At 39.7% G+C, this 14,337-nt stretch overlaps 1 protein-coding gene across 1 annotated transcript in view; it reads left to right on the top strand.

The window, feature by feature from the left end:
* LOC144739330 (unconventional myosin-Ie-like) overlaps positions 1–14,076 on the top strand; it is a 109,387-nt gene extending 95,311 nt beyond the window's left edge. Inside the window, exons 25-28 of the mRNA XM_078622295.1 lie at positions 267–386; positions 1,562–1,787; positions 4,132–4,307; positions 10,662–14,076. Coding sequence (XP_078478421.1) covers positions 267–386; positions 1,562–1,787; positions 4,132–4,307; positions 10,662–10,738 — 599 coding nt within the window. The 3' untranslated portion in view covers positions 10,739–14,076. The remainder of the gene's footprint in view (positions 1–266; positions 387–1,561; positions 1,788–4,131; positions 4,308–10,661) is intronic.
* Positions 14,077–14,337: the final 261 nt, after the last annotated feature.

Genomic DNA, 14,337 nt, shown 5'->3' with positions numbered 1-14,337 from the left:
ATGCTTTCATACTTGGAAGGTCATGAGGTCAAATTCCTGTTGGGGGCTCATTCGGCTTTTCATCTATACCACCCTTGACAGCTAGAGGAATATGGTATTTCCATCACTGGCTAAGAAATTAGCTGCCCAACACTTATTTGGGCGTGGAGCCGATGTACGTTAACGTGAATTAAACAAAAGTGCAATGGAGCGATGTGCAGCTACATCACGCGTGGGCCTGTATTTTCCTGCTTGTGTTGACCATCGCACTTGTCGGGTCTCTGCAGGACCCACCAGACGCGACGCACCATCCGGGAGGTCGCGACCCCAAAACAGGGCAACGGCCAGTCACGGAGGTGGTGCAGGCAGGGGGCGTGGCCAGGGCACCTCAAGAGGGCCCAATTCTGGTGAGTTCCTCCTTCACGATATGGAGCAAAGGAAGCTCCAGCATAAAAAACGGGTTTTGTTTGGGTTAGATTACGTAAATATAAATGTCGTCAAACCCGTTACCACCCGACACAGCCAATTGGTAAGGTTTGTCACGTAAACAAAAGGCGCCAATTAGTTACTACTTCAGCACACTGGTGTGTTGGAGAGTAAACCCGCAACATTTAGATTCGAGTACCATTTTTTATATTTATATTCAAGCGATATAAACCAAAAATACTTTATTATGGATATTGGTAGTGAAAGCCTACGTGTTCAACTGACTCGGCTCCAACAGTCGTCTATGACATTTGACCATTAAGTAAGTATAAGTGTGTAAATACCCCACTCGATTTTTAATGACCTACGTTCTTTTCAACAGGTGATTCAATATTGTGAAAGCGATGGATCTGTGTCATACAGAGCAGAGTGTTTAAATAGTTAATTCGTGTATTGAGATGTGTAGGAGATATCTTTATTGAAATTGAGATAATGTTATCTCAAAATTGTACATAATTCCAGTAAGGTATCTCAATTCATATTAAGGCTGCACAGCATTTCTTTCAGCTGGGAGACGCTTTTTTATATCACATCTCCAATATTCTGCATCGTAGCAAAGTGGTACCTTTACTGTTGGTCTGGATGTCCCACAGCATATTCGGTTGATAAGCTACCCACCCACTTGTGAATATGTACTCTATGCAACAGGGGAAAATGCCACAGTTAGAGAACGCACTGTGTTCGGAAATTAGAACATCTTTTTTTTTCAGTACATTCACAAAACAGATAAAGTTTTGCTTCTAAAATATGATACACTTTAATTACATCTGACTTTATGTCAGTTCATAACATAACTTTAGCGTTGCTAGACTTAGATTACCAACTTCAGCTGACATCCACGGTGAGTGACATATAAACCAGTTCTCACCAACCTGCAGTAAGGTATTGTCAACAAACCCCCATGACCCACAGAATTTGGGTATGCCTTCATTTAGTAGAGGCTTGACAAATGCCTGTAAAATTATGATTGTTCTTATGTTCTTATGTGAATAATCACAATCCTTTGAATACTCATTGCCGCAATGGAGATGATTATAATGACTTCACATTAACCCACGAATCACGCACCAACCTCTTTTCCGTCATGCACCCACAGGACCACAATTCCGTCCTCCACAGCATCAGCATCAGCAGCAAGCGCCCATGACTCAGCAGAGGCAGAGCGTGGGGCCCCAGCGTGGAAACCCCAACCACCGGCAGTCCAGTGGCGACGCGCCATCCCTGCCCCGCCAGGGCGCCAGCACGCGCGCCCGTGTCGAGCCCTCGCGACAGGAACCCCAGGACCTGCCCTTCATGCGTGTCCCAGACAAAGGGGCTGCCGGGTGAGTCCATTCGGGACGATTTTTTTTCGTTTTTTCCTGAGTACCTTTGGTATTTGTGCCATTATTGTAGCGCAGTATTACGACAAAGGCGCTGTGTTTCACACATACGGGTTTTGTCTTGCAGGAGGTGCCAATGTGCATCGTGCCCTTTTATAAAAAAATTTATGCAGCAGATTAATTCCAAAAAAAGTGCACACAAAGCGAAACCGCTCGAGATAACCGTCTGCCGAGTAGCGCATACAGTACACACAGCAATGTTGTCCCACGTCCAACGGCATAGCCGCATGGAGTGAATTCAAATCGCATATAGCAGGTTTTGTGTAGAAATAGATTAGCCTATATACGTAAAATCACATAAACCGAACCCAGATAAAGCGAGGGGAACATGGAATGACACGATATCTTTAACGTCCACTGTGAAGCAGACAGCATTTAGTATTGGTAAGTCAGTAGCTTACTGAAAAAATAGTGTGGCAATCTTAATTTTGGAGCTTTCGTGACTGCAGGAATTATTCTTTGGTTCTTTCGGTTAAGTCACGTCTAAAGATAAAAGAATAAATTAAATAATAGCATATTACGACGTTTCGATTGCCTGATGATGATTGCTTGTGTTGCAATCGAAACGTCGTAATATGCTATTAGTTAATTTATTATTTTATCTTTAGACGTGACTTAACCGAAAGAACCAAATAATAGTGTGGCACCTGTGTTTTTTTATTCACGGCAGCTGAATGTATGCCCAACATGCCAAGTTTCCAGCAACAAACAGCAATATTTAACATTTAATAGTTAAGAGTTAATACGTTTCTTGAATTGAGCAAGGCTATAAGAACTTGGCAAAAGAAACAATGGAAGGGCATTCCAAAGTCGAGCAATGCCAGGAAATAAGCAGAAAGGAAAGTGTTTTGACCATCTTGAACCCTTGGTGGAAATTCCACATTAACATGGCATGGTCAGGTTTTTCCACAAAAAAGTACTTGTTTTATCCACCACAGTGTGACGATGAGTTCAGTCGATCACCGACTGGGATTCAAAATTACGACCTGTTTATAAGTGAAGCGGTCTTCATAGTTAGTAACAACACAATGGTAAATGTAAACGCACACAATTGCCTGCAATTGAAGAGACCCATAAATAATGCCGGACATAATGGTTCATCTACAGGGCATAGCAATCATGCCTAGCTCACAGCATCTGTACGACGTAAAAAAAAGTGTTTTCCTTAACTAATGAATGTGTGCTTTCACTCGAAGAATAATCCATTGTATTATGTTATCTTAGGCATGGTGGTTGGTGTGGGATAGAGGTTAATTTAGCCATGGATAATATCCCACAGGAATCAGCACTGATAATGGAACACATCCTCGGTTTTTAAATGTTTTAAGCGTTCGTGTGTTTCAATAAAATCCAATTAAATTGCCATTTTTTTTTACATGCAATTGTTTTTTCCCGAAAAGTTTGGCAAAAAAGCAATTTACAGGTATGGGCCACAGTTGCCATTGTATTGGAAATCTATACACCTTAAATTGAGCAGATGTTACAAGTACAGTCTGTGAGTTTTGGCTTTCAGTGAATACAGATGTTGTAATTACTGGACAAGTTACGGCTCTGAAATCAGGATATGAACCAATCTTCCCTCTTGGGCTGCCTTAGCTTCATGTAAAACATCATTCTGCAGCACATTTATACAGTTGCGGTCTAAACTTGTAACCGGCCGTAATTTGCCTCTAAATAGCTCCACTATTATAGTGTGGCTTGCCAGTACCTGCCTTTTATTAATATGGTAATGCATGCATGCAACACATAATTTCACAACTGTACCATCTTCATCATCACCATCTTTATATACATTTACGTACACTTCCTCTGAGGCTTCCGCACTATTATAGAGTCATTTCATCATGGAAGTGCCGGTAAAATATTCTTACGTTGGTCCATATTTATTTATTTATTTCTCTTCCATTATCCCTAAGTAACGAGTCTCAATGAATGGAGTGGATTTCCCAAGTCAGATGAGAGTAAAATTAGCATTGGGGTGATGCTCATCTCCATTAACGGTAGTGTGCCAGTCGAGGAAATTCCTTGTTCTTATGGCTATGGATAATATTTTCATATTACAATGACTTATTGGCTTCCCACACAGTGGTGCTCATTTTTATCAACAAAAGACTCATGATGGGTGCAATACATTTATCTGGTATTTTAACTCACGTGCTGTCCTAATTGTCATTGTCAACTAGCCAGAGGTGAACACCTGCCCTGACTCTACACAACATTGCATTAATGAGATCACGTCCCTTGATATGGCTGAAAATTGAGTGCTGCCCTCCCTCATGCACGGCAGACTGCAGAGACGGCTGTCTCAGGAGCGCAAGCCACCCCCGGGCGCCGGCCGCCCCAAGCCTGCGCCCAAGCCCAAGCCGCGAGTGCCCCAATGCCGTGCCCTCTACCCTTATGATGCACAAGACACGGACGAGCTGAGCTTCAATGCCAATGAGGTCATCGACGTCCTGCGGGAGGGTAGGTGACACATGCACCGCCGAGACAGAGTGACTATCGTGCCGTTCTTCCATCAGCCCAGGTGTCTGAGCAGTGCCGATGCATGCCGTACTTGCCTTCGGTTCCCTAACTTGTGCTGTAATGCTCTCCTACTTTTACATTAGCGTTCCTTGCAAGCTGGTGGTGATGTGGATCGTCGGTTGACATGCAGTTATTTTTGTGTGTTTAGATTGTTTTCCTTCCTCCGCTCCTTTGATTAGCACGGTTGGCTACGTACGGTGCGAAAGAAGCTCAACATACATACATTTGTACCCTCTCTACCTGCTAGTCTCGTACGCTGGCTGACGATGTGTTTTTTTCTCTCTCTCTCTGCCTTGCCAAAATCTGTGGTGCTGATTCAGTAGTTGAGAGGCCTGATTAATATTTTTGGGCCTTTTGGAAGCAGGCCTAGTCTATTCAGTGGGACCTACATTGGCTATTGTAGACTAAAGGAATGTAGCACTCAATGTAATCTCCATGATCAGTTGTACTTACCAGAGCCTTGAAAAAGAACTGAATTCCATAGTCTGCAGTGACAGCTTGGCCTCGATTTGTAAACAGAGGCTTCTCCCCATGGTTTTGTATTAATCATGTGATGGTTACCAACGTGTGCCTGGTCCTCACATTGCACTATATCCCTTCAGTTAGAGCCAGTGAAGGTGTTAGAGTGCGTAAGTGGTGTTGCTGTCTCTTACTGGCATTTATGCCATGTTCATTTCCTACTAGTCCAGAATGCCAACTATGTATTACGAGTAATTAAAAAATGGCATTTGGGATCATTAAACAAAATTCAGTTGACAGTTTGAGAAATTGCAAAAACAACGCAACAATTTCTTTAAATACTTTCCGAAACATAAACTGCTGCTTCTACATTTATATCCACAATGAAGTGCCATCTCACCGAGATTCATAACAGGCCTCGGTGGGTAAGGAAATGCAGGGGTGTGTCTAGAGACATCACACACAGGTCTTAGCCCAAGCAGGCCCAACAGTGCACATGCTTTTCTTTCCAAGGTGACTTGAAACATGCTACCATGGGGAGCTTTTTCACTCCACGCCATTACGGGAAGCATAAACGCTGCCTGGCGTGGACAAGGCATGAGTGATGTATGACAATAGCGGATATGTTTCCCGCCTGACATGTTTGCTTCGTCATAGGGAAAAGGGCAGGAGTGCAAAAGGGCCCTGTTAAGTTTGCACCGTGCACATTTAGGCCCACTACATTCTGGTACCATTCAAAAAGCTGTAGCAGGGGAAACACCTATTGATAAATGTCTGAATAGTGGCCATGGTCTGGAGTATTTTAGAATGTTGTTCACATGTAGTGATGCCCACTCTCCTATTTGAGCTGGCATTGTGAAATTTTGGCGGTGAAAATGTCTCGTGGGTAATTATAACAACTGTCTGCACAATGTCACTAAAATAAAATAATAATTCTCAATGCTAATTGGTAAATTACGCAAAAGTCATTATCAATGAAGTTCCCGGGAGGATTTCGATTCTACTTTCCACCATGAAACTACATTTTCCAAAAGAAGCATGGCTCATGCCCGCTGTGCTGCAATGCTTTAATGCCGCTGTGTATAATTAAACTACAGTGACAAAAAAATTAAGATGAGTTTTCTTTTTATAGGTAAATATGTTCACGTGATGGCGAAGAAGGGCAATTGATTCAAACATGTCACTGTGTTGAATATATCTACTGTAGTCGGCAAGTAATGATTATTGACCCCCAGTGATTCGATGAATTGTCACGATTAAGGGAATCAATGTTTGTTGTCTCGATTGCTCTGTGCCTCGTTTTGTTTTCTAATTGTATGCATGGATGCATGCATGCATCATGATTGGATTTCATGTATCATGAGGCTTAGAATAGATTATAATCAATACATTGATGCATTGTCACATGCCCATTATAGTATACGTCTGTGTCTACACTAATGAAGACACCGTACTTGATAATTTATGGACAATATTATTTATGAGAATAGGTTTTCCCCTTTTTGTCTAGCAACAAAACAGGTGTTAAGATGTTAAAACCCCAAATTGAAACTTTTACAAGGAATCATGTCTGCATTAATCACAATACTTGTGGTCAGAATGCAAACAAAAAACATACTCTGATAATATATGAATTGTCTTTGAAACTGATTGGTTCACACCAGAGACAGCTTTCTTTTGAGCCTCGTTTCAAAGCGGTGTTAGACCAGAGGACACCAAAAGGCGTGTTATTATATATGTATTATTCGTAATTGTACGTGAAAGTTATATGATATTAATTGCAGTGTATTCTTAGAACTTGCGAGATTGTTATCAGTATTGGTCAGCGTTATAACCTAAACGTATTGAATCCTAGGCAAACAAGGGTTCTCTACTTGATGGATTACTGTGCAAGCAAAGTGGATGGTAGTGTACAGACGCCATTTTAAACTGCATTTTAAGTACAGACATTTGAGTTTATATTTTCAGTCAAGTACATCAAATTGACATTGTTAAAGCTTAAATGTACGTTCAGTGTGTTTACACAAAGGTATGTACACTACACTCACAACCTGCCCTGTAGTAGAACTCCTCTTATCCGTGAAAATATGGGTGGGGTGAACATTTGTGAATCCTGTTATCTGCTGTGTTATCCGAACATTTACTCCACTTATCTGTAAAAAAAACTGCAGATAATCTGTGAATTTGCTTAGCAACGTCACTTTTTTGAGAAAATAAGACGGCGTTCTGCAATTGGAGAAAACATCGATAATAAAAAGAATAGGGCATGGATAATAATACATTTTTAGACCCTATAGCTCCCATGGCTAATAGGATTCGCAGGTAAATAGGGTTGCTGATACGATTTCTGTTACCATTACATTTGTACAATTCTATAATTGTTACTGCCGTTAACATCTACAGATGTTTCTGTAAATCTGTACTTACTCTTGCATTAATTCCTCCGTGTGATCATCAGACACAATACCGGCTTATGAAAAAGTGATGGAAATTAACTGAATGATGGTCAATAATTATTTATCACACAAGAAAGGAAGTGTGACCTATGGACCATCAAAACATGGGTTGAATTTTTTAGTGTGGCTACCTGATTAAATGATAAAAAAAAAATTACTTATTAACGTTCTATAAGAATAGTACAGTACATTGTCTCCTTAATCCTGTTACTTGAAATAGCATCAGTATTCAGGCTGCATTGTAGGATAGAGGGTATAGAGGAGAACCCCGTTGTGAGATCACTCTCATTATAGACTTGCTCGTTTCAGTATAATCTCTCTGCATCTGACTTATGTGCGAATCCCTTTAAATCAACTCTTCTTTTGATTTGTAGATTGCTGAAGGATAGGGTACTCTTTCAATCGAATCCATCTACCGTTCAATTCGCAACTTTAATCTATTGTTCCATAATTGAAGATGCGGAATTGAAACTGAATAAGCAAGACTGTCAACTGTGACTGGAAGGTCTACAGGCATAGCTGTGGCAGGAAACATGTCCTGCCAAGTGTTAATGCAACAAAAATGATCACTTGTGTGTGGATTGGGATACGTTTCCAGTTTTTTGGTTAATCCCCACAAAAAAATGATGAATGGAGCTCGCTATGAAATTTCGCACGAGCCAAAAAAAAACTTTCGGATTGATACGAAAATTACATCGTAGATAGTGACATCACTTCCACAGTGTCACCTCCATGCTTATGCCACCGAAAGTACTGCCAATTGATGATATGTAAAGTCACTTTAGCTTAAATTATTGAAATATGTATTTACATCTAATTATTGTTTTACTGGTGGAACTTACAAATTTAAATCACATTTTTTAAAAATAAATTTTAAATGATTAAATTAGTGCATGAACAAAGATGATTCAAATGTAAGTAATAATAACAAAACTGGAATTGGGCTTAAATATACATAAATCTGATATCAGACAAACTTAGTCCACAACAGTTGGCCGACAATTTTTGGGTTTCCAGCTAACTTGATTTTCAAGAAGTGTACTTTCTTCGATGGAAAATTGGTTATGAAAAAAAATGTATCCTGCTCATGAACAGGATACAATATATACCTCATATTTTGTTGAATACATTTATTTAGGATGGCAGTGAATCATTTTCAAAGCCTTATAAGCTACACGTGACAGATTACATCCAATTCCAGAGGGTTGTAATCAGAACACGACAGTACTGTAAAAACAATGTGCTGTGCTAATCACAGCAGTGACTATTTGACAAACAATTCAAAAATTTTAAATGGATACTTACTCAACCTATTCAAATACATACAATGTGCTCATCACAGCAGTGGCTATTTGACAAACAATTCAAATTTAGAAAATGGTAATTTACTCAACATATTCAAATACATTTTATATCGAATATAAGCCCAGTTATTTATCTTATTTCTTAATGGAAACCAGTGTGTCAGCTAGTGCTGGATGATACATAGAATCCTATTAATGGATTAAGAAGCAAATAACTTAGAAATGTGATACCTATCAGTGTCCTTGGTATTGTACTGATAATGGCATTGCTTAAGAAGCAATGGCATTGCTTAAGCAGCAACACCTTGGTAATGCCAAATTCCAAATTATCCAATCTCTGGCTATGGACAATGATTTAGTATTGGGCAATGCCTTGCCATATGGCAATACCTTTGTAATAAGCAGGACCTTAGTTTTAGACATCATTTGGCATGAGAAAAAACCTTGGAACAAGGACTGGGCAATAGATAGATGACCATTCTAACCAAGTGCTCACTGAGACGAGAAGCCTCGCTTAAGTGAGTCCTCGGTTTAAAGTCCAGCAAAACAGTAAACAATGTCCTATACAGTACTGTTTTGAGGTACAGTATTGTGTAATACCTTAAAATTCCCTATACGGTATGGCATAGTATATTGTCATGTAGGCGTTAGTAAAGTATTGTGATCCTGGTCTAGTCAAGCTAATGGACCGGCAATTTTATATACACCGTGGAGTATCATTTCCAATATAGTGATGCAGGCTTCACACAGTGCCTGCACGTGTCACAACGTCTGCTTTAGTAATACCGGATGAAATATGATCACCTTAATGTCTCAGACTGTGTGAAACATGACATTTAAACTAGTGTCAATGTGGTGTGTGTGTGTGTAAGAGAAAATTTCAACATTACAGTGCAAATGATCGACATGTTTTAAATATTGTAGTCAAATCCAAACAGAATGTGAAGAAATAATAAACTTCGCAGGGATTCAATTAATGCTAGCAGTTTTGGCATTCATCTGTTCTTCCTCTGGTTAAAAAAAAAGTTCCTTTAATAATTAATTCTCTGTTTTTAATCATTGATATATAAATAATTGTATGTATATTATTTATAGTTGGTTTCATTTACACATTGATTCCCGAAAAACATATGCAGGCCTGAAGCCGCCATCAAATGGCACAGCAGAATAAAGATGTGAAAAAATAATATGCGTTGGACATGCTCCTTATTAAAATAAATTAGACACTCCATACACCCTGGTCCAATATCTTGACGTGCACACAATATTACAAAAAAAGGGTGCAACACATCTGCAAAATAACATTTGTTTACTATGAATTAGCATTTATATTAAAATACTTATGCTAGAAGCCATGTTACTGATTGTCGTGACCTTGATATCTTTTTTTTCCAGCTGATAGATCAGCACTAATTGGCTGAGATGTCACTGGCTTTTAAGTGTAACCGTATTGTGCTTCTACATTTGTTCAGTCCCTCCCTTGTGGGAGAGAGAGAAGACTTCTTACTTCATCTGTAAAAGCTGGCATTCTATTAATAACTGTGAGCAGAAACATGTACGCTTGTGGTCTCGAACATTAATTGAATCATGAGTGTCCTGATTTGTTTTTTGTATTTTAGGCCTGGTCCAGAAAGACAATGTATGCAGATCTTTGGCAACGTAAAAAAAAGCGGCAAAATCTCAACTAAAGCAATTAGTTTTCTTCTTGGTTCTTTCGGTAAAGTCACGTAGAAGGGAAATAATAAAATAATAAAAATAAAACATAATAAAATTATTCTCACGACGTTTCGGCCACAACGCAAGCAGCCGTCCTCAGGTGAAGAACAGGTCTGTCGGAAAGACAGCGTCTGAAAGAACCAAGAAGATGAATCCCTGCAGTCACGAAAGCTTTCAATCGAAATTTAAAGCAATTAGATTTGTTTTTCTACCAAACTGCCTTTCTGCCAACTTATACATCTGATGCTTTGCATCGGACTACAGTATATTGCATATGGATTTGCAGTACTTCATCACTGTATATAGGACACTTCATCACTGTATATAGGACATTTGTTTTCTGTTTCCTCTGGTCACAGATCCTTCCGGCTGGTGGACTGGCCGATTACGAAACAAGCAAGGCCTCTTCCCTGGAAACTACGTCGAGAAACTCTGAGCTTTCTCATGGCTCGCATGTGCTCTCATGCTAGTTTGTGTGTGTACGTGCGTATGAATGTATGCACCGTTGTGTGTGTGTGTGTGAACGTTAAGCCCTTTTTGCATTTGGAAACATGTTTTTCTGCTGCACATCACTGTTCCTACTTTTTTACATTGGATTGTCAATCTATAATTTTTTATACTCATGTGGTTGGGATTTTAGAATCATTGGCAGCCGACTCCAAATTGGCTGTTTGCGTTCACGTGATCATATTCTTCTCTGCCAGTTTTGTCGAGTGGCATAAGTGGAATACAGTTTTCTTGCTTGGTTTAAGTTGGATACTATCGACTGGTATCCTGCATCTAATGACTTATGCATTGCAGCTGTGCATTATGAAAACACGCTTCCATATGCAAATGCAACCTAATGTTCTGAAACCTTTGCATCGCAGCAAAAATCTACGACCAATGGTGACCTCGCTGGCTGTGTGGGATTCCGGACTGATTAAACTATTTAGGCAATTTTTGCCTGTATAGTACAAGTAAGCAGCACAAGCATTTTCAATGTGGTTTGTAACCAAATGTGCCTGCATGCTTTTGCATGGATGGTCTGCTGCCATCCTGCCTAGGATTTGTTATCAATTCTACCGGTACATTCCTTCTTAGCTAAAAATCACCTCTGCTCTGAAGGTTTTGTAGTGATTGTCCAGCGAATAGCCCACAATTGGACATTGACAGGCTACACTTTTCAAAGCCCCTTTGTTACAGAAACATAATAATTGCATGAAATTACTATGTATAAACTCCAATGGTTTTGTTTTACTAATCACATTACCTTACGCATAAGAAATGCCTTTTTATAATACAGTACTGTATATTGGTCTTTTACAGAAACAAAAATGGAAATACCATATTAAATATACACACACAACAATCTTTTGTGGGCTATTAACCAGTTATGTTGTTGCAACGGAGCAAAACATTTCTCCAAAATATATTGTCCTCATTTTACACCTAATTATTAGCAATTTAGTTGTAAAAGCAATACACCCACACGCCTCAATGTGGTACTAATTAAAACCAGAATTATTTAAGTGACTCATTTTACGTTTAATTATTCTCATGTAAAGTATCTTCTGAAAGTGGAATTCATAACCAAAGTTGGATGGCTGTAATACAAAACGTAATATTACCATCCAGTTGACTAACATTTCCACTATCAGCAACTGGAAAAAAAGGTCATCAGGGTCAGAATTGAACCAGGTGCACACGTTTACTTGCACTGAGAGCACATGTGTGAATGCTGGAGCCCTATTTAAAAGCGCAGGATAATTAGATTGGAGGTGTCAGACAATACAACGTTACCATCAGATCCCAGGCCCTTTGGGTGAATCCAAGAGCAGATCTCACAAAATCACACGTCTCCATTACTGCTGCTGCTTGACCGAGGCGTGAAGTCTGTTTCTCGCACAGTACTGTAAATGCATACGAGTGATATTGTTGGATGTTAGGTCTAATGCTGAAAGTTGTCTCTTTGCGTAGCACAATCATACCTTAACGGTTGCCTGATGGACTTGCTTATTGGTTGCAGGGATCATTTGAACGAGTGGTAATTTTTAAGCGATACGTACGTTTTTTTATATTGAAAATGTCATGGAAGCTGGAGCACGACTGTGTTTAATGAATCGGCATGATCATTAAGAGAGAAACGCCAGTGAGATAGATGCAAAGGGGGAGCAGTCGTTAGTTCATGTAAATGTAATGAGAACTGTAAAATTGCATTACAAAAAAATGATGCATGAAATCTGCATGCAAAACATTGCTGTGTATGTCCAGAGGACAAATCAAAATTTAAAACGCTTAAATTGTGAAGCATTAGCCTTTTTATGGAAGCTGGAGTACGTGGTGTAAATTGATTGCACGTTTGCTTTCCTGCAAACACAGAACACATCGTGGAGTGCCTTTTTACTTCGTTTCACAGCGTGAAATTATGGACCTTGTAAATTACTCACACAGGGAATGGGTTGACTGTAGATTGAGCTTAACATTCATACTTTACTACAGTGAGTGAGGAGTGACAGGGATTAGCTCACAATGCTGCTATATCATTGATCAGAGTTTGATTCCATGCCTGGGCAAGGGCCTTATTTCGTGCAACTTCAATTGGTTTCTGTAGCCCTTGAGACTTGTTCTCAGGTCAGCTTGACCTGAAAAGAATGACTAGGAAAGGAAATGAGCAATCAATGTGCATCTGGCCACACATTCTATGCAACTGAGTATCTACTTGCAACATGTCAACACATTTTTCCTTATTGCTTGTCATTTTGGAATATGCATTTTGTGTGTAACAACAATATGCGCTACACGTATTGTATAATTATTGTAGACTAATAAATACATTTTCAAAAGATGTGCCTTAAGGAAAACAAAAATCTCAAATCAATTCCAGTATCTCCTTGCACAAACAAAGAATGAGGGCTGCTGCTCACCTCCATAAGTGGCTTAGGCCACTGGTGGAAATCCCATATTCTCCATGCATAGATAGGCTAATTTCTATAGGACAGCTGTTGACTTCCCACAAGTACTTCCTGGTTTAGCCACCCTGGTGGGATGATAGGCTGTGTCGGCCCCATAGCCATGATTTTAACGAGCTACGTTCTGCTCGTGAGACAAACACTCCAATGACTGTGCCACCCACTCTGGATTCCAAGATGAGATCATTGGCTCCTGAACAGCACTTGGAGGTTCGCGAGTCCGTGACTATAGGAGCAATCTCTGTGCATCGAAGCAAATGCCTTTTTCGTGTACCCTATAGAAACGACAATTATATTGCTGCACCCACACAGGGCCTGACTTGAGTAGGTTTGCGATTGAATTAGTTGTTGCGGTCGTTCGAACGCGGTACTGTACCTGCACACTGTACAGAATGTATGTGTGTGCTACTGAAGTGCTTTACGTTGATACATTTTCTTTGGATAGGTTGGTCCATTGTGCGTGCCTTAGAAACGCTGTGGTCCGAATGCACAGTTTAAATTATATGTACGAAACGGTAAATGGAATCACTGGCGGTAAGCATTAATTTAAACATGGGGAGTGTCCTTTTTTTTTAAACTAGCTTGAACGTTTTACCAAAAGTGCTCATTTAGGTATGTTATGCCTCGCGTTATCTTTTTACGAAATTTTTTAAATTGGTACGGTTTCCATATATTTTATGCTGTTTTGATGGTCGCTTTAACATATACTGTAACTTTGCAAATCAACCCGTTGTATTAATACTGTAGTACAAAGCAAACATTGAATTGTTTGATCCTCAAATGGGCAGGTTTGGGTTTCTATAATAAAAGGAATGTGACTTTACTGTATTTGCGTTATTTGTCATGTGCTTTTCATTGCATAACATTTTTGAGAGCACACCACAGTCAACACACTATAATGCAATTCATGTGTGAAATATCAATCATGGAATATCTCTTAATTGTTCTATTCCAAACTATACACACCAACGTGCTGTGATAATTATGGGTAAAAGCAGGGGCGGTTTCTTCATTAGGGCGATTGGGCGACGCACCACCAATGTCATTCAACCACAGAGTCACGCTAGCCGTCACTGTGCCTCTG

The sequence above is a fragment of the Lampetra planeri genome, chromosome 3 (assembly GCF_965212315.1).
Source record: "Lampetra planeri chromosome 3, kcLamPlan1.2.h2, whole genome shotgun sequence".
NCBI classification, from domain to species: Eukaryota; Metazoa; Chordata; class Hyperoartia; order Petromyzontiformes; family Petromyzontidae; genus Lampetra; species Lampetra planeri.
The sequence above is the reverse complement of the archived record's forward strand: the minus strand, read 5'-3'. Positions and strand labels throughout refer to the sequence as shown.